General features: G+C 38.4%; 1 protein-coding gene across 1 annotated transcript in view; it reads left to right on the top strand.

Annotated features, from left to right (window-relative positions):
* Positions 1 to 19,935, top strand: part of C2cd6 (C2 calcium dependent domain containing 6) — an 84,223-nt gene that overhangs the window by 61,915 nt on the left and 2,373 nt on the right. Inside the window, exons 13-16 of the mRNA XM_051190636.1 lie at positions 3,812 to 3,873; positions 9,266 to 9,328; positions 11,705 to 11,779; positions 13,309 to 18,030. Coding sequence (XP_051046593.1) covers positions 3,812 to 3,873; positions 9,266 to 9,328; positions 11,705 to 11,779; positions 13,309 to 18,030 — 4,922 coding nt within the window. The remainder of the gene's footprint in view (positions 1 to 3,811; positions 3,874 to 9,265; positions 9,329 to 11,704; positions 11,780 to 13,308; positions 18,031 to 19,935) is intronic.

Genomic DNA, 19,935 nt, shown 5'->3' with positions numbered 1-19,935 from the left:
GGACAGGTAGCTGCTACACGTTGATGTGCAAGCAACAGGAAGTAGACTGTCTCACTAGGTGTGGTTTGAGCATATATGAACCCTCAAAGCCCACCTCCACAGTGATACACTTCCTCCAACAAGACCACACCTACTCCAACAAAGCCACACCTCCTGATAGTGCCACCCCCTTTGGGGTCCATTTTCTTTCGAGCCACCACAATGGCCAAAAAAGTTAAGACTCTGGGGCTACTGGATAGAATAAATGTATTTTCCACATGAGAAATGGCTGAATTTTGAGCTGGAGCTGAATGTTATGGCTTTACTGTGCTTCACAGAAAGCATGTGTTGGAAACATTAGTCTTAAGACAGAAGTGTTGGGAGATGTGCCCTAACGAGAGATTATTCTGCCATGAGAATGGGGTGAATAATTTAATACTGTTATTCCATGAGTGGGCTTGTTTCATGGCTTTGTTTCACTACAGCATTTGGCCCATTTTGTGTCTCTTCATTTCTCTCTCTTGCCCTTCTACTTCCTGCCATTAAGTGAGATAGTAAGAAAGTCCTCTCCAGATCCTGGTCCTTTGATCTTGGAAATACCAGCTTCTAAAACTAAGACATTCCTTATCATTTATCCAACCTTGGCTATTTTGTTTTAGTAGCACAAAACTGATGGATACTTCGAAAACCTCTATAGAAGGACTTTTGGAGTAAACTGGCAAAACAGACTTTGTGTTCTATTATTTTCAACTATGTGCCAGAAATGGGTTATAAAATGAGGTTATAAAGTAGATCCTATCTTGGCTCTGCCACTTCAACTGTGATCTTAAGTCATTGTTTTATATATGGATAGCAAGCCCAGGGCCTCCTGCATGCTGAGTCAGTGTTCTGTCACTGAGCTACATTCCCATCCCCTCCACTTCCTCACTTTTAAAATGAAAGAGTAGACTACAGATGGTGATATGAGCCTATAATCCTAGGTAGGTGGCAAAAGGAAAAGGATTATGAGTCTAGATTTTGTTACATGGTGAGTTTCAGGCTAGCCTAGGCTACCTAGTGAAATTCTGCCACATGGAGCTATATTCTAAGACTGCTTCTCTGTTGCCGTAAACTGCCTTAGTTGGTCTCCAGAACTCTGTAAATACTCCATGTATTTATCTTATCTATGCTGACACTTCTGTTTTACAGGTGAGGCCATTGAGGCTGTGGGTGTTGTCACTTGGTAGCAGGCTCACTGAGGTCACTGAGGCTGGGGATGTTGTCACTTGGTAGCAGGCTCACTGAGCATGCAAGAAACCCTCAGCAGCTCATCCTCAGCACACTGTGTAATCACAGCAAATCAGAAATTCAAGGTCAGCTTTGTTACATAGCAAGTTTGAGGCCAGCCTGGGCTACAGAATACTGGTCTCAACAGTAACAAAACCCTACATAAATGGGATTTTTAATTATGTATTAAAAGTGGTTTTGATAGCTGGGTGTGGTGGTTCAGGTACAGCTGGGTGAAGTGGAGGCAGGAAGATCAGTAGTCTAAACTGTCCTCAGCTATGAAGCTAATTGAAGGTCAGCTTTAGCTTACCTGAGACCTTGTCTCAAAAGCCCCCCCCCCCCGCCCCTCCAAATGAAAAGTAAAGTGGTTGTACTAGGCATGCTGGTGCACACCTTTAATCCCAGATTTAGAAGACAGAGGCAGATGATCTCTGTAAGTTCCAGGCTACCCTGATCTACGTAGTGAGTTCCAAGCCAGCATGGTCTACACAGCAAGTTCCAAGACAACCAAGGCTGCATAGAGAGATCCTGTCTCAAAAACAAAAAAACAACAACAAAGTGGTTTTGCTGTACCTTGCATTATATTTCAATTTGTCCATGCAGACCAATCTTCTATAATTAACTTAATACATTATACAAATATACATTGCATATTTACATTATACAAAATAAAATCTAGTGATGGGAGATGTCATTCTGTAAATATGTTCCTCATACTGGCTAATGAATAAAGCACTGTTGGCCAATAGGAAAGGAAGATAGAAGGGACTAGGAGACAAGGAGGAAAGAGGAAGTAGTAAGTAGGAGTCAAGATGGAGAGACTGGGGAGACCAGACTCAGGTCCCATTCCCCAGTAAGATGAAATCACATGGAAATACGTAGATTACAGAAATGGGTTAATACTTAAGACAAAGCTAGCCGATAAGAAACTAGTACCTGGCCAACAGCAGTATATTGAATACAGAGTCTCCATGTGTTAATTGGGGCTGGCGCAGAGGCGGGACAAGACCAGACTGGCAGTGGGAAAAACCTACTCCTTACAATCTAGTACATTAAATGGTTTATTTATAACATTTACAGGATACCCTTATCAATTTCCTTCAATTACCATTGAAAGACTTAAACTAGCAAAGAAATGAAATGAAGCCCAAATAATTGGAATGCTGGGCAGAATTTGCTAACCATGGGCCCTGAGATAGCAGGATACCAAGAATTCACACTGCCTCTCCTTTCCATGAGTCAGCAGGTGGTAAATAGTGTCCTTAAGAAACAAAGAGATAGCAGGAACTCCAGTTTGCCCAGGCAAGATTAATTAGCACACCCTGAGGCCCTAAGGTCTATTGACCCTAACAGTGAGACCATCCGGCCTCAAAGGGTCACATACTCAATGGACAGAGGGTCACACCCCCTCCCTAAGCTTGTGGGTTTTGCCTTTAAAAATACCTGTGCCCAGGGAATGGGGCTTCTCTCTGGCCTGCATGCTGAGGGAGCCCATTTGCACAAACGATTCCTGTTCATTAAAGCCTCTTGCGTGTTGCAGCAACTGGACTGGACATTGAGTTCTTGGGGGTACTGACCGAAACTGGGAGACTCCTCATTCTGAGGGTCTTATCTGTAGATAAATTAGAAGTGAGGAGCTAGACAATTACTATCTTTTTCTTTCTTTTTATATCCTTTTTGTGAGATAGTCTCTCTCAACAGGATAGCCCTGGGTGTCCTGGTACTTACTATGTGATCAGGCTGGTCTCCAACTCACAGAGATCCACCTGCCTCTGCCTTCTGAGTGCTGGGATTAAAGGTATGCGACACTGTGCCAGGCTAGCCCAGTTACTTTTAGCACCTTTCACTGAGACCTTCTGAGTCCTGGGATTTGTGCGCACACATTCTTGAAAAGAAGTATAATTCATTGAAACTATGTTCATTCCACTCCCCATTTTATAATTTTTTTTTCATTTATGTAGAAGACACTTCTCTAGTATCACAAATTGAACTAAGGAAATACAAAATGATTCATGTAAATTGCCTGCTTAAATTTGGGTATTAATAGTGAAGTAACAATGGAAAATTGCCCTAATGTTTCAAAGAACAGGACATGGCTCCAAAGGATGTATACAAGCCAGCCTTTAAATAAGCCATGAAGCACAGTTTTGTATAATGTACCTAGTATTTAGCACACCACCAATAGAAGGCAAGTAGGAGTGTAACAATGATAGTTTTAATTAATATTTTTTTGAACTGCCACCAGGAGCCAGAGTTAAAAATGGAAATGGTTAAGGATATTGATAGCATTCATGTTCTTATGCACCAGGCACAGGGTTAGATGCTTTAGACATTACATCACAAACACTCCTCCCTTGGCAGATCAGCAAAGCAAGGCCAGAAAAGGCAGGCGTACTTATCTAATTGAATGGTTGGTTGTACGAACTCATGGAGTCCAAGTCCTGGACTTCTGGCCACTGGGCTTTTGTTCATGGCCAAGAGCTGTATTTATAAAGCCCACTTCTCAAATGTTACAAGTGCCAACCAATTTATATAACTTTGATGTTTTTGTCCCATTCTTTTTCAGATGTGTTAGTAATACCTGATAAGCCCTTAGGACATGAAAATAAAAATCAAAAAGGGAAACCTGTAAGTAGATGGATATATTCTTTAAAAATTGTTGTCACTTCTATTGTTTAGAGTTAATTGGTATTTACTGATATTCTTCAATATGCATGCATGCATTCATTGATGATAAATTTTATAAAATAATAATTATATTTAATAGATATATAAATTTGCATAACATAAGTTTATAAAGCAATATAAATGGCCTATTGACTCTAGTAAGCCCTACAGTTTAATTCAATGCTTCTGTCTTGCTATTTTTGTAAGCAAGCCACATAATATTAAAACACAGTCCAGGAAGTGGGGGTATAAGTCCATCTTCAATGATATGAACTTTTGGAAAGGCCATTTTCTCATCCCAATTATCCATTTATACTTCAAGTTCACTATTTGAATTTATCTTGTTTATAGACATTGTCAAGCTAACAACAACAAGTATTTCAGAAATAGAACAGGCTTGGAATAAGGATCAAACAAGAAAGAAATGTCTAGATGAATGGTAATGAGAAAGAAAATTTTGATCTACCTCAGATTTGCATTTGGAAGGAAGAATCATGCTCACAGGGAAGGCTTCCAAGCCCTAAGGAAATACCAGTGCTTTCTCTCACCGTATTTAATGATTAACTGACTTGATATTTCACACTAATTCTCTATCACAGGCAGTAGGTTTGATGTGAGCATGTATTGGACTCCTTGCAACAGAACATAGTAATCACTGTAAACCCTGCACTCAATTCTTTAGGACATTGCTGACTCTAATCTTCACACTGGTTGTCCCAGTAAGCCATTAAGATGTCCTGGATATTTTCATATGTGGTGTTCACATCTTCATACTAACTCGTGCGTCTAAAAATAGTCCAAAGGCTCCAGCTGGCTTCACAGTCTGTGCCTGTATTAGAAGGAAGGACATGGGCTCTGTACAGTTTCATGCTGTTACAGGACGCCGAGATTCCAAGTTAGAAGACCTGAATTGGGCTCCAGTCTTTCCACTGTCCGCTGTGATTAAGTTGACACAGCCCATGGTACCTGTATGGGAATCCCTACTGTGCCGCAGGCCCCAGAAATTAACATTTAATGGCACCTTTTTAAACTGTTAATGAGCATTATTTTTATTTAATGCTCACAAAGTGGGAATTTCTTCTGATTTTCATTACAGGTGAGGGCATTGAGATAAACTGCATAGGGATGTCAGGATTTGATCCTAGAGTGCATACAGTTAACCACCTCCTGCCTGCCCACTTTCAGAAGTCAAACTGTTCCATCCAATTTAATGATGAGTATACATTCTGTGGAATGCAATTTTACTTTACAGTAAAATTCCATAAACCATACAAAAATTTAAGACTGCTATGACATCACTAGGTAATATGATCTTGAGGTCACTGTCATATATGTGGTCAGCCACTGACAAAAAGGTATAGTTAATAGCAATAGAAATGAATGTCTTAGCACAGAATGGAGCACAAACTCCCTATTCAATCATGAAAAAGTAGACAGCCTGAATAGTCTCATGAGTATTAAGGAAATGTGTGTCATCAGATTATTGGAATGAAATAATGTATAATGATAAAGCGGGGGAGCTTTTCAGAAGATTCAACACCCAGCCATTATATAAAACTCTGAACAAACTTATAATAAAGGACAACTTTCTCAAAAAAGCTCACATATTACATATTACCCTCAAAGATCAGAAACAAGGCAAAGTGTTTGCTAATAGTTCTCTTTCAGTGGAGTGCAAGAAAGTTTGGCCATTGCAATATGGAAAAAAAGACAATAAAAGTCATACAGAATAGAAAAGAGGAAACAAAATGCATTTTCAGAGGACACAAAGGTTTATATAGAAATCATCACGTAGCCTATAAAAGAAAAAAATAGGCAAGTAATAAGTGCATGCAGGAAAGCTGATGAATACAGATTTAATTATGCAAAAATAGTATTTCTATATACTAACAAAAACATCAGAAAAATTAATGTACAATACCATAACTCAGAAAAGATTAAAAAAAACTTTAAATATATCAAAACATGTACAAAATATAGTGAAAATGACAAGCGATAGCCAAGGACACTGAACATCTAAATAAAGACATACTGTACTCCTGACTGGAGAAGTTAGCATAGTCAAGTTGTCATTCTCTTCAAGCTTCTCCAAAAAACTTCATGCAAATTCTGTCTAAACTGTAGCTTTTGTAGAGAAAATATCACTCCAAAAATGTATGTAGAAAGACAGATACCCAGAATACTTTAAAATAATCTTTAAAAGGAACAACTTAGGAATAATTATTTTGTGTTATATAATAAAGAATCAAGAGAGGGCCAGGCCTTGGTGGCACACACCTTTAGTCCCAGCACTTACGAGGCAGAGGCAGGTGGATCTCTGTGAGTTCGAGGCCAGCCTGACCTACAGAGCAAGTTCCAGGACAGGCTCCAAAGCTATACAGAGAAACCCTGTCTTCAAAAACCAAAAAGAAACAAAAAGAAAAAAAGAATCAAGACAATATGATTTTGGAGGCGCAACAGTGGGAGATATCAGTGGGAGATAATAAACATACCAGTGGGGCTGGAGAGATGCCTTAGAGGTGAAGAGTACTGGCTGTTCTTTCAGAGGACTGGGGTTTGATTTCTAGCACCTATATGGTGGTTTACTCCAGTTCTTGGGAATCTGATTCCCTCTTCTTAGCTCTGTGAGCACCAGGCATACACATGGTACACATAAAAACATGAAAGCAAACTCTCAAACAAAAGTAAAATGAATAAAACTAGTAAATAAAATGTTAAAAAAAATCATGCCAGCAATAGTCCCAACAGATACAATGAAATGCTTGTGTTTGGGTCAACTGGACATTCACAGACAGAAATTTAAATGAATTGTGGCCTAAGTCTCATCTAAAATTTAAAGCAGAATGAAATGAAATGCTAGTGAAATGTGGAAGAAAATACAGTGGAAATTTTTATAGTTGCTCCTAAAATTATTAGTAGTTTCTTTTTAAAAAATGAAAGACAGAAACTAGATCTGTACCTGCCAGAATTCTTGGGTACTTATCCTACAGAAATTAAATTATATGTTACGAAGAAAAGCCTGGGATCCCATGTTCACAGCAGCCTTGTTTATAGCTTGAACTTGGAAACAACCATATGTTCACCAACTCATAAGTAAACCACAGAGCAACACCCAGCAGTGAAAGGGAACACATTACTGACACATAAAGTAACTTTTCTGAATTTTTGAGAATCATGTTAACTAAAAAATAGACTACTATCAAATACTATAGGCTCTATGGTTCTATTTTCATAACATTCTTGAAACAGTACAATTATGAAGTGAAGAATAGATTGTGTATGGAGTCAGGAAGAAAATAATTGTGACTATAGAAAGGATTTCTTGTGGGATACTCTGCATCTCACCTTTATAACAGTGATGTCTTCATTGTGAACACTTGTGTTAGATGCCATTATTGGAGGACTCTATTAAGGAGTACACAGGCTGTCCATTACTTCTTATAACTTAAATCTATTTTTTTAATTAAAAGAAAACTTACCTTAAATGTCTTTCTTAAGGATGAGAAATCTACACACACACACACACACACACACACACACACACACACACACACACACGCATACACACACACCTAAAGTAAAACCAAGAGAAATTCAAATGACAGCCTATAAGACACTTAAACACACCAGACTTGGAAGTTTGAAAGAATCTATCACCGGGGCAACTGATTTATAAATTGAAGACATTTCAGAGTTCTAGAACAAATTCCTAAACAGCTAAGCTTCACAACTAAGCTGCAAAATCTTCAGAATTCTATGGGAAAAGAAGCTTTGGAGTAATTTGAAGTTGAAAAGGGAGTTTCTCATGAACCAAGGTGGACGGTGTGATAAAGAAATGCTCTATTTTGAGACCAACGCCTGGAGTACAAATCTGAACTGGGAAGGACTGACTGTGCCCCTTTCCACACCCAGCTCATCCAGGTGGCCACCTTTCAATAACACCTTCATAAATTAAAACTTTGACAATATGGCTCAGCTAACTTCCGTTTAAACAATGGCATTGACTGGATCCTAAATCCTGCCTCTAAGGTCAGGATGCATGAAAGGTTGGGAGGGGTGGGAATTTACTTTTACTCAGCAAAAAGAGTAGTTGGTAATGACAAAGAGAAATTGGTATGGTACGGTGTGGCATAGTATAGTATAAACAAGATACTTAGAATAAAAGCGATTAGCATATATTAAGTATACACAGTGATGGGTTGCATTATATTTGCATTCACATCTATAATGTGCTTTGATCATATTCACTCTGTCACCCCTTGTCACCCTCCTGCTACTGATCCCTTGCTCCTTCCCTATTAGTCCCCCTTCTATTTTTATGTCTGTAAAAATGTTTTGGTGACCCAGTGAGTTTCACTGGGGTTCCTACAGGAACCATCGAGGGCACAGGCACCTTACCAGTTACTGCACTGTCGAAGAAAATGTCTCATCCCCAGAGACCACAGGTGTCTGTCTCACAAGTGTCTCCCTGCCTCCATAACAGATGTCGATAGGTCCAAGTTTGTTTAAGTAAAAGAATTTTAGATTCAGCATCTTCAAAATGAACACATGATATATTTTACATTCAAAGCAAAGAATGAGCATTTTTTAAAGTATTTATTTATTTTACATGCATTGGTGTTTTGCCTATGGTGTGTCTATGTGAGGGTGTTGAATCCTCTGGAACTGGAATTACAGACAGTTATAAGCTGTCATGTGGGTGCTTGGAATTGAACCCCGGTCCTCAGGAAGAGCAGCCAGTGCTCTTAACAGCTGAGCCATCTCTCCAGCCCCCATAAAGAATAAATATTTAGAAGTGTTCCAATCCACAAAGTCTTTTACTGTCAAATGATCCATGATGATTACATAATTCTCATATAATTCATATAAAGTAATCTGAGGGCCTGGGATAAACAAACATATGAAGTGTGTTCACTATAAAAATAACTTTACAATTTAAAAAAAAAGAGTAAAGTTCCAGGAGCTTCTTATTATCTAAATATCTGTACACACTCAGAAAACAATAAAGCAGGCAGAAAAGTCACCAAGAAAAGGATAGTCATGTGTCACTCTCATTAGCCCTTTGAGCTTTCATTTTTGGTTGTGACCCTAGAGTCTTTAACAGCTGGGCCATCTCTCCAGCCCTGGTCTTTCATTTTCTAAGCAGTTTAAATCACGGTAGACTTATATTTTGATCACAAATGCAATCTAAGTATGAATAATTAAACACATATCACCCCCCCTTCATTGTCCCTTTTTAAGTAGAAAAAAAAAGTGCTAAGTGTCTCTTCATGGCCTGCATAGTCACAGTTGTCCCACATATGCTTTTAAAGAGATTGTAACTTGGTCTTCTGAAACCTTTCTTGAACTACAGTCCATCCAGCTAAGGACATCTTGGGAAAGACAGCCTACTGACGTTTCCAGTCGTCTCCGAAAGGTAAGGATGATATCTGGCTGGAAGACCACTGTGGGGGTGGGGGTGTTCAGCAAACTGAGAGCCATGGGAAACTGTCTGGGTGCAGCTCCTTCAAGTAAAGCTAGGAGGATGCCCTGCAGCTGACCCAACCACGGCTACCAGCTGATTTCTTGCTGGCATTATGTCTCCTGCTAAGGTATCACTAGACCTAAAATTCCAAGGATTCTCTTTTCTCCCTGGAAAACAATCCTCTCCAAACTTCAAAAGTACATTAACTGTGGATCTCTGCTTTTAATGGCTGTTAAACTGCCTTTAGTGTATTGTTAACTTCCACTTAAAATTTTTGAAAACATCTGATAGCTTGAAAGATACTGCTGTCCATGGAACCCATAGTAAAGGTCACACTACAGTTATCCATGTTGCAAGGTTCCCTTATGTACTCCTCCACTTTAGCTCAAGCTAGGGATGTTAGTAGATCAAGTCTTGTGCAGGCTTTGTAAAAGTAATCACAGGAGTTTGGCAGAAATTTCTAGATCAAATCCATATTCTTCTATTTTAATCATCATAAAACTTTGAGTAATTAATAAAATGTCCTAGCACCTATTTCAATAAACTTCAAAGAACTTGAACCACTACAGGCATTTGTTGAATGGTAAACACCCTTCTATCCCCTATATGAGCATATAGTAGGAGTAGTGCATCAGAGAATATGAGCGTAGACATTGCCAGATTATCCTTTAAACTGAGTGTACTAACATGCATGTATACTCAATTTAGGAAAATACTCATTATTATCCACCCCTCCACTAACAATAATATTCCACCGATACTTTTTGATTATTGAGGGTGAACAGTTCTCATGTGTGTGTCATCCTTGTGTGTTTCTATTATTTGTCTGCTTATAGTCATTCATGTTTACAAATAAAGTTATATGCTTATTTATTTACATGTAAAATTACTTTTATATTCTAAAATACATTGCTTTGTTACCTATGGTGTTTATTTACAGTTTTTAGTTTAACTGTTGATGGTGTCAAATTTAGCAGCTTTTCCTCTATAGTTGTTAGCTTATATCTAGTTTTAATATCTTGTTTGGAAGATATTTCTTCTTCCCAAGATGACATCAGTATTCTGGATTTTTCTGTTTTTTATGTTTACCTCTTTTTGTGTGTGTATGCTGGGAATTGAATCCAGGGCCTCACATATGCCAGGAAAGTGCTCTACCAACTAAGCTGTATACCCAGCTCATGTTTGGCTGTCGAACCATCTGGGGTTCTTTTTATATATAACAAAAGAATCTCATTGTCACGATGCTATTTCATAAAATTATCCAAGTAGTTAACATACTTTGACCCTTTTCTTATTTTGTCACCAAGACAAACTGGTAGCATATAATTTATATGAGAATGTTTAAAGGACTGGAGAGACGGCTCAACAGTTAAAGGGTAGGTTCACAACCAAAAGACAATGTTTCAAAGCCTCATCTTTTTATATCAGTTGGTGGTGGTGGTTGTTTTTCTACCTAGTAAAGACAGAACATCTGTGAGAGCCAACACGGAGAGACATGGATGAGTCCTGATTACATGGAATGGCTGCAACCAACCATGCCTAGTCTTTAGGCCTCCTAGTTAAATGAACGTTTCTCAGTTTTAATGAAGTATATTGTTTGAAAGCAAGCATCATAAAATCCTTTGATGTCTTCAAAGTCAAATGTACATACTGCATGTTAAAGTTGGTTACACCTAAATGTTACCCATTGTTAGAACTTAGGAGAGTGCCTTGTCTACTGTAGTTGCTCAGTGTTTGAAAACAAGTTAAGAATGACAAAACAAAAATTCAATAAGAAATATTTTGAGGAAGTTAGAGAAATAGTTCAGGGGTTAAGAGCACTTATGCAAACATGCACACCAGTTTGAATCCGAGAACCCTGCAAATGCCTGTAACTCCAGTTCCAGAGTTAGTACATGAATTTTAATATCAAACCTAGAGGTAAATTGTCTTAACTCTAATTAGAAGATACAGACTGACTGACTGACTGACTGACTGACTGACTGAATGAATGAATGAAAAGCCAAGGTCTAAGTGTTTGCTGTCTGCCAGAGACTCGCCTAGTTGCAAAGACATACACAGACTAAAAAGATTGAGATTGAAGTGATCTCCCCATCAAATGGAATGCAAAAACAAACAGGAGTGACTATATCTGACAAATTAAACTTCGAGCCAAATAAAGAAGGTCACTACATACTTGATAATCTCTGAAGAAAAGTCATTATGAGACAAAATTCTTATTTAGTGTTAAACAGTGTTTATACCTTTAAGGGACTATTAAGTAAAATAATCTTGGAAAATACTTTTGTATTATGAGTTGTCTAAAATTAAAACTTCTTCTTTTACAAGGTGGCTTTTGCACAAAAAGAGTATACTATACCAGTTTTCAGAACAGAATATACAGAATTCAAACCAAAACATCCGGTGAGTCCTATTATTCTAGTCTGGTACCAATAATCAATTCCTAGGTTTCTAGGTTTCTTCAATACTACATATGCATGTATACATGCATATGTGAGTATACATAAATAACATATTGTATGTATTTCTCAAACCAGAATTAGTAAATGCCTTTTTTACTAATTTTTTTACTACCTTTAAAAATATGTATTTCCAAACTCCAAATTGAGCTAATCAATTTCATTCTGAAAATGAAAACTTGGAAATGTGTTTCTGAAAAACAAAAACAAAGAAGCAAAACAAAATATAACAAACAAACAGAAAAACCAGGAAATTCTTAATATGTCATCTAAGCATCTGTTAGCATTTGAAAAGTAATTATAATAATTTATAATCATTAAAAGGCACTTATGGCTGAGTTGAAGTGAATTATTAGGCTGGTTATTTCAGATTCTGCATCTTTTTTTCAGTCTCACCATGTAGAAGCTGCACAAAGAGACTGAGTAAGAGGTTTCCAGATAAAAGTTTAGAAAATGGACCCTTTAACAGCTGAGCTAGCACTCTAGCTGGGTGGTGAAGTCCTAGCTGCTCTCTCAAAAGCCTGAGTTTGGTTTTGGGTACCCAGAGGTGGTGCCTCCCAACCATCCATAATGCCAGCTCTAGAGAACCAAACCATCTTCTGCCCTCCACAGGCAACCACATATAAATTTAGAAAACTAAAATAAATTTTAAAAAATTTAAATATAGACACATATCATCTTAAAGGTTGCTTCAATGTTTGAGTATATAGATCTCAGTTTAGTAGGGCTAGTATACTGAAATTTCACTGTAAGCCAGAGAGTTTGATATTGTTCTCTGCCTACTCAAAAAGCACAACTCTACTGTGGTATATTAAGGACTGATCAGAGGCCTTCATTGCTGAAACTCAGTCTCAAAGGCAGATGCTATACACCCCTAAGATGGAATGTAAAGAATAATGCCATGAACATTTACTATTTATATGCATTTTTTTAAATTCTGAAATTATTACTAAATGGTAAATATTTATAGCAGATAAGATTTTGACCTTGGTATTAACTACTGACTGTCTCAGTAGACAAAACTAAATTTAACCATTAAAAGGAAGTATTTATAAGTGGCTTTCAAGTAGTTAAAGATTTCACTGTAGACAAGGTAAGAAAGGAAAACAACAGCATTCCGGGCCTGCCTGGACAACACAGGAACACCTCATCTGAAAAGTAAATAGATAAATAATAATTAAATCAATCAATAAATAAGCAAAAACCAAACCAAAACAAACAAACAAACAAACAAAAAAAAAAACCATAAGGATAAAGTGTTAGAATTAGGAATTTAAAATTTTTTCACTAAAAATTGATTTTTCACACAAACTTGAAGTATTTTCAAATAAAAGGTAATTTCTCTCCCTTTATAAAACAGGTGGGAGGATGAATCAATTGACAACTTGCTCTACAAAAACTGTCTAGAAAAGTCATTATAATTTTAAATAAATGCTAAGGAATTTCTTTTCTTCTTTTATATTGCACTTTCAGAAACTCAGCAAGGGTGGTCTTGATCCTTTTCTAAGGAACATAAACAGCAAAATGTCATTCAGAAAGAAGAAAGACCAAGATGCATACATATATCCAAGCACTTTAAGTACAGAGGTTGCAGAGCATGAAGATCAAGACCCTCCTTACCCAGAACATTCAAGGTTTGTAGGATCTAATACAACCTGGGCTGAAGATCCTAACCTCATCACAATCCACATGGTAAACAAGAATAACTTGCCTCCTGACCATACTACCACCACCACAATGACTTCAGACAGGAAGAACAAGTTGCCACATGATCCAACTCTCAACACAACAAACACTTCAAATACAAAGAGTATATTTGCAAGTGGTAATCCTGTTATTACCATCACAAAGGTTTCAGATTGTAATTATAAACTGTCAACTGACCCTAGTTTCAACACAACAAAGCCTTCAGATATGAGGCTATCCAATGATTCTAGTTCCAATACAGTAAAGCCTCCAGATATGATGCTGCCCGGTGATTCTAGTTCCCAAATAACAAAGCCTTCAGATACAAGGCTATCCAGTGACTCTAGTTCCCATACAGCAAAGCCTTCAGATACAAGGCTATCCAGTGGCTCTAGTTCTAATACAGCAAAGCCTTCAGAAATAAGGCTATCCAGTGGCCCTAGTTCTAATACAGCAAAGCCTTCAGAAATAAGGCTATCCAGTGGCCCTAGTTCTAATACAGCAAAGCCTTCAGAAATGAGGCTATCCAGTGGCTCTAGTTCTAATACAGCAAAGCCATCAGAAATGAGGCTATCCAGTGGCCCTAGTTCTAATACAGCAAAGCCTTCAGAAATGAGGCTATCCAGTGGCTCTAGTTCTAATACAGCAAAGCCTTCAGAAATGAGGCTATCCAGTGGCCCTAGTTCTAATACAGCAAAGCCTTCAGATATGAGGCTATCCAATGGCTCCAGTTCCCATACAACAAAGCCTTTGGATACCAGGCTATCCAGTGGCTCCAGTTCCCATACAACAAAGCCTTCAGATACAAGGCTATCCAGTGGCCCTAATTCCCATACAACAAAGCCTTCAGATACAAAGCTGTCCAGTGGTCCTAGTTCTCATACAACAAAGCCTCCAGATATGAAGCTATCCAGTGGCCCTAGTTCCCATACAACAAAGTCTTCAGATATGAAGCTATCCAGTGGCCCTAGTTCCCATACAACAAAGCCTTCAGATATTAGGTTATCCAGTGTCCTTAGTTCCCATACAACAAAGCCTTTGGATACAAGACTATCCAGTGGCTCCAGCTCCAATTCAACAAAGCCTTCAGATATGAAGCTATCCAGTGGCCCTTGTTCCAATTCAACAAAGCCTTCAGGCACTAATATGTTGTCCCATAATCCTAGTATCAATGGAAATAAATCTTCAGATCTTACTAAGCTGTCCCATGATCCTAGTACCATTTCAACAAAGTCTTCAGATGCTAAGAATAAGTTGTCACATGATCCTAGTATCATTTCAACGAAGTCTTTAGATAGTAAGACTAAATTTCCAAGTAGTAATCCTACTGTCAATTCAGGTCCTACTACCAACAGAGCAAACACTCCAGCCTCGAGGGATACAACAGTACTTGGTCCTGCTCTCTTCACAGAAGACTCTTCAGATATACAGCGTGACTTAGAAAAACAGCTACCAAATGTATCTTTACCAAGCTACCAAGGAAAATCAATGACTGGAAATGTAGACCTATTTCACCCCTCGAGCTCAATAAATTTTGCCACTGATATTGAACATTTAAAACAGTCAATAGCACTCAAATCAATTTTAAGTAAAAATCTGCAAGACCTTTCAGATGAGTTATTTTCTAAAGCAGAAGTCTGCACAAACACTGAGCTGTCAGGTGGGACGCAAGACAGAGTGTTTGAAAAAGTCCAAGATATAAACAGCTGGCTTTCACCAAAAGACATTCTGAATTCACAGGCTCTTTTAAGTCCTGTGATTAAAAGTGTTCCTCAAGACTTACTTCCAGAAGGTGGGCCAGGAACATCTTCAGACATAGAAGATGTCTCTGACAGACTTTTAGAGGCTGCTGAAACACGTCTCCCAATGAACAGAAAGAGTAGTTTCAAAACAAAACATTTAGTAAGTGAAATACCAGGGTCCAGTTCAGGTTTAAATGGTAGTGCATGTGACTATGTTATTAAGCAAATATTCACTGCACCCACCCTCTCACAGCTGGAGACAGGAATTACGGCACTGAGTGAGGCACAGATGGCCTTACAAGAGCAGCTGTTCACATCTTTGGAAAGAAGTGCATCTTCACAGATTCTTAACTATGAAGAAAAAGGCAAGGAAGTTCCTTTGTCACGGTCCAAATCTGATATAAGCAAAATAATGCAATCATTTCCTGTAGAAACTCTCTTAGAATCTGGAATAATCAAAGTGATAGAACTAGATAAAGAAAACCAGAGCTCTTTGTTGAACATACAGACAGCCTCTCCTGAGGAGAATCTGCAGAATCCCACAGACCAGCACCATAATGTCACAAACCAAACAAAAGTGCTTGCAAGACAGAGTACAGCTAACCCTAACCCCACTGTCACCTTTGTGAGTGGAGCTGATTACACAGAAGACAGACAAGGTATGTTAGCACAAGAGGCAAAATACCCAAGGGCAGACAAAAAGTCAGACTTACCAAAAGAATACCAGAGTCTGGACACAGAGGAGGCTGGGCCAAGTTCTAGCTTAGAGACTCTAAGTAGCTTACTGGGCAAACTTAAAGATACCGACACAGTGATGCTAAAATCCTTCCTAAAAAAAATCTTCAGTGTTTTCTTCAAGCCAGAAAGAAGAGAACACCCAGAAAAAGAGCTTGACAGACTCATACAACACTCTTCACTACGTGGTGGTGTGGAACACCCAGAAAAAAGTCAGGAGAATCTTAATAAGGCAGACAAAGTAGACAGGAAGCCCATTTTGGATCCGAAGTTGTGTGTGTTTCTAGAAAAACTCTCAGAGTCAGAAGTAAAAAATCTGAAGTCTGAGTTAAGTAAGCACATTCAGCGTTACCTTATAGAAAAGCTCTCAGAGGCCGGCCACATCACCAAGGAGGACTTACCAAAAATCTACCGAAACCTCTATCAGATGAATGAGAAAGAGGAACTAAAGGAGCAGAGCCCTTTTCAGGACAAGTATTCAGAAACTGTCAAGGAAATCATGTCTTTTGTAAATAATTTTAATCATCATTTCATAGATAAACATTTAGAAATAAAGCTTAGATCTTTTCTAAATGAAATTCTCCAAAATTATTTCCTGAAGAATCTTTCAGAGAGCAGTTTATTTAACGAGACAGCTGGTGGAGCTCTATGTACCAGCATGTCATCTCTGAGAAGTAAAAGCACCCAGGGGTCTTTGCATGGGCTGGCCCAAGACATTTCCAGTGGGAGTTTTGGTTCAAGGCTTAAAATAAACATGAACTACCCTTTAAATGAATCTCTACAAAATTGTCTTAAAGTTTTATCAGAAAGTGAATTACTAAGTCTAAAATCTGACTTGAGCAAATATGTCCAGGTCCTCTTTATAGAAAAACTCCATAAATCAGGACTAATGACAGAAAGACAGCTCAAGGGGATCAGCCAGCAAGTTAACTCACTTACTCCACCTCCCATGCCATTAAAATGCATAAAACCAGATTTACCTTTTAGAGATGAGAGTTACTTTATGAGGGAGGATTCAGAAGAGCAAATGAAATATCCGAAAACTGGTCAAAATACCACTTTACAAATATATCTTGAAGATATCCGAGGAGAAGCAGAACTGGCCAGAAAGCAAGAAAGGGGAATGTCTTTCCCACACAACTTAAAAGAAAATCCACCAACAATTTGGGACCATAAACATGTCTATAGTAGGGAAGTTAAAACACTAAATTTAATAAAAGTACAACCTCCTCCCAACAAAAATATCCAGGCAAACCCATTAAATAAGTTGCCGGAAAGACCTGCAGATTTATTACTTAAGAAACATAAGAAAGATCATGGTTTCATGCAACTTCCTCAAGCAGAAACCTCTACTTACAAAACAGAGATTCAAGAGCCATATAGTTGGGATGGTAGATCAAAAACAGTTCAATCTAAACCTTGCTTTGAAAAGACACTAAAAGTGAAGCTACTTGACAAGAGAGAGAACAATAACATTTGTAAATTGACTGTTCAGGAAAAACCCGATACAGTATTTTCACCTTATCTAAAACTTCCTACCTGCAAAATGTCAAGAGAAAATGAACACTTAAACAGACTCTCCTTCCCTACCTGGCGGGCTAACACTTTCATATATGTTAACACAGAGAATGGGGAACAGTCCAAATTAGATCAGTATTGTCAGAGATGGAAAGGAAGTAACAATAACAACAAGAAACACTTGGTAACATTTGCACAATTCAAAAACGAAATGGAAACTCTTTATATAAACCCATATGAAACTTGCAACGAAAGATATGTCAGGATCTCTGACCCACAGTCATTTAAACATAAAGAAAATGAGAAAAACTCAAGATCATTCTTCTTCCCGGAAGTACTGAAGAGAGAAAACATGAAATCCAAAAGAAAAGAAAGAGATTATACCGTCAAACCAAAGAAGTCATTTCACAAGATAGTTAGGATACTACCAGCGACTCTGCCCCCTACAAGGCCTCATCTCCGGAAATCTGTTCCAAGAACTTTACTTCACTGGACTGCAAGGAGAACTATACATGTAATAATGCTTTTTCTAAATGTCTGCTTCTGATTTGGCAAGGTTTTTTTTTTTAAATACTTTTTACTTTGGAATATGCATGTTTTCTAAATGTAGGGGTGTGTGTGTGTGTGTGTGTGTGTGTGTGCGTGTGTGTGTGTATCAGTCCTGGCTGTCCTGGAACTTGCTCTGTAGACCACGTAGATGAGACTGGCCTTGAACTCACAGAGATCCACCTATCTCTGCCCTCCGAGTGCTGGGATAAAAGGCACGTACCCCTATCACCCAGTTCTTAATCTCTGCACCTTGGCCGGCCGTGGATCTCTGTGTTAATCACTACCTAGTATAGAAGCTTCTCTGATGAGGTTTGCGAGATGCATTGATCTACAGCCATAACTGTAACTAATGATAGTCTAATAACAGCTTCTTGACCTGACAAGGATGCAGCTATAGGTTTTATCTATCAAGTAGGATTTAAACCAACATAGAAAGTAGTTGGTTACTCCCATGATGTCCATGCTGCTCTTGCACCAGTGGGCATGCCTTGCCAGGCAGATGCTATTTTAGCTTACAAGGTCACAGCTGGGTATGACTGGTGATTATTTTTCCCCTGTTGGCATGCAAAGTACCTTCTAGTAGGTACTATGAAACCTAGCTAATAGGGATGAAGCTTCCAGGCCAGTGCCAGCCTGATAGCTCCATGTTCTGTGACTGGTGGTATCTTTAGCACTGTAGTCTTATCATTAAATTCTGGAGGATAACCAATAGCATTGGCAATAGCCTGTAATGTTTGTGAATAACTCCAATAGCAATAACTCATTCCTGGCATGAGGCTTTTGTTAACCTATGGCATCTAGTAGGGGCAGCTATCCCACTATAGTTACAAGGCAACTCCATTACACACACACACACACACACACACACACACACACAGAGAGAGAGAGAGAGAGAGAGAGAGAAACAGATAGGTTTCCATGTGACTTTTTTTAAAGAAAGGTCCCCACATTCCTCCTCTACCCCACTCTCCCAACACCCCCCCACGCCAATTTAATCTTTCCTGTTCCATGATTAGGAGGTTAAGCTGGCTACTAGGCTTTGTGTGTACATTCTAAAACAAGGCATTTATTTTAATTCTTTGGATCTTGGCTCTTCTCCATTAATTTATATGATGGGTATGACTCATAATTTGGACAACTGTTAAGATCTAAAATTGATCTTAAATTAGTGAGTTGATATGCGTAAGTCTGCCTTTGAATGAGAAAATATATCTAATTTCAGAATAGTTACTTTGAGATAGTTTTATACAGTAAAGCAAGTTATTAACTTTATAGTGGCAGGACAGACAGCTCTATATTACATGTAGTATAAATATTATAACAGCTCTGTAGTGGTAGGATAAGAGTTTTTACTCTTAGTTTTAGATTTTTCTATCTACATAGAGTAGTTTAGTATTGAGCTAGTATATGTGTATACACACAGGCATGTGCATATCAAAAGGAACAGATTGTTTTCTGAAGAAACAAGAACTATCAAGTTCCTTTAGACATTTTTTCCAAATGAAGAAACGGTGTTCGTGTCAAATGGTATAAAAGCATATGTGATCTCATAGTTCTTTGTGTATGTGTATGCGCATGTGCACACACATGTGCGCATATTGTGGAGGCCAGACATCAATCGTGACTGTTGCTTCTTAATGCTATCCTCTTTTTTGTTTCTCTTTGGTTTGGTTTGATTTGGTTTGAGACGGGTCTCTCATTGGACTGGAACCTGAAGATTCGTGGTGGCTGCCTGGCTGGTTAGCCAGCTTCAGGAAGCCTCCTCCCTCTCTCTCTCTCTCCCTCTCTCTCTCTCTCCCTCTCTCCCTCTCTCCCTCTCTCCCTCCCTCCCTCCCTCCCTCCCTCCCTCCCTCCCTCCCTCCCTCTCTCT

The sequence above is a fragment of the Phodopus roborovskii genome, unplaced genomic scaffold (assembly GCF_943737965.1).
Source record: "Phodopus roborovskii unplaced genomic scaffold, PHOROB, whole genome shotgun sequence".
NCBI lineage: Eukaryota > Metazoa > Chordata > Mammalia > Rodentia > Cricetidae > Phodopus > Phodopus roborovskii.
The sequence above is the reverse complement of the archived record's forward strand: the minus strand, read 5'-3'. Positions and strand labels throughout refer to the sequence as shown.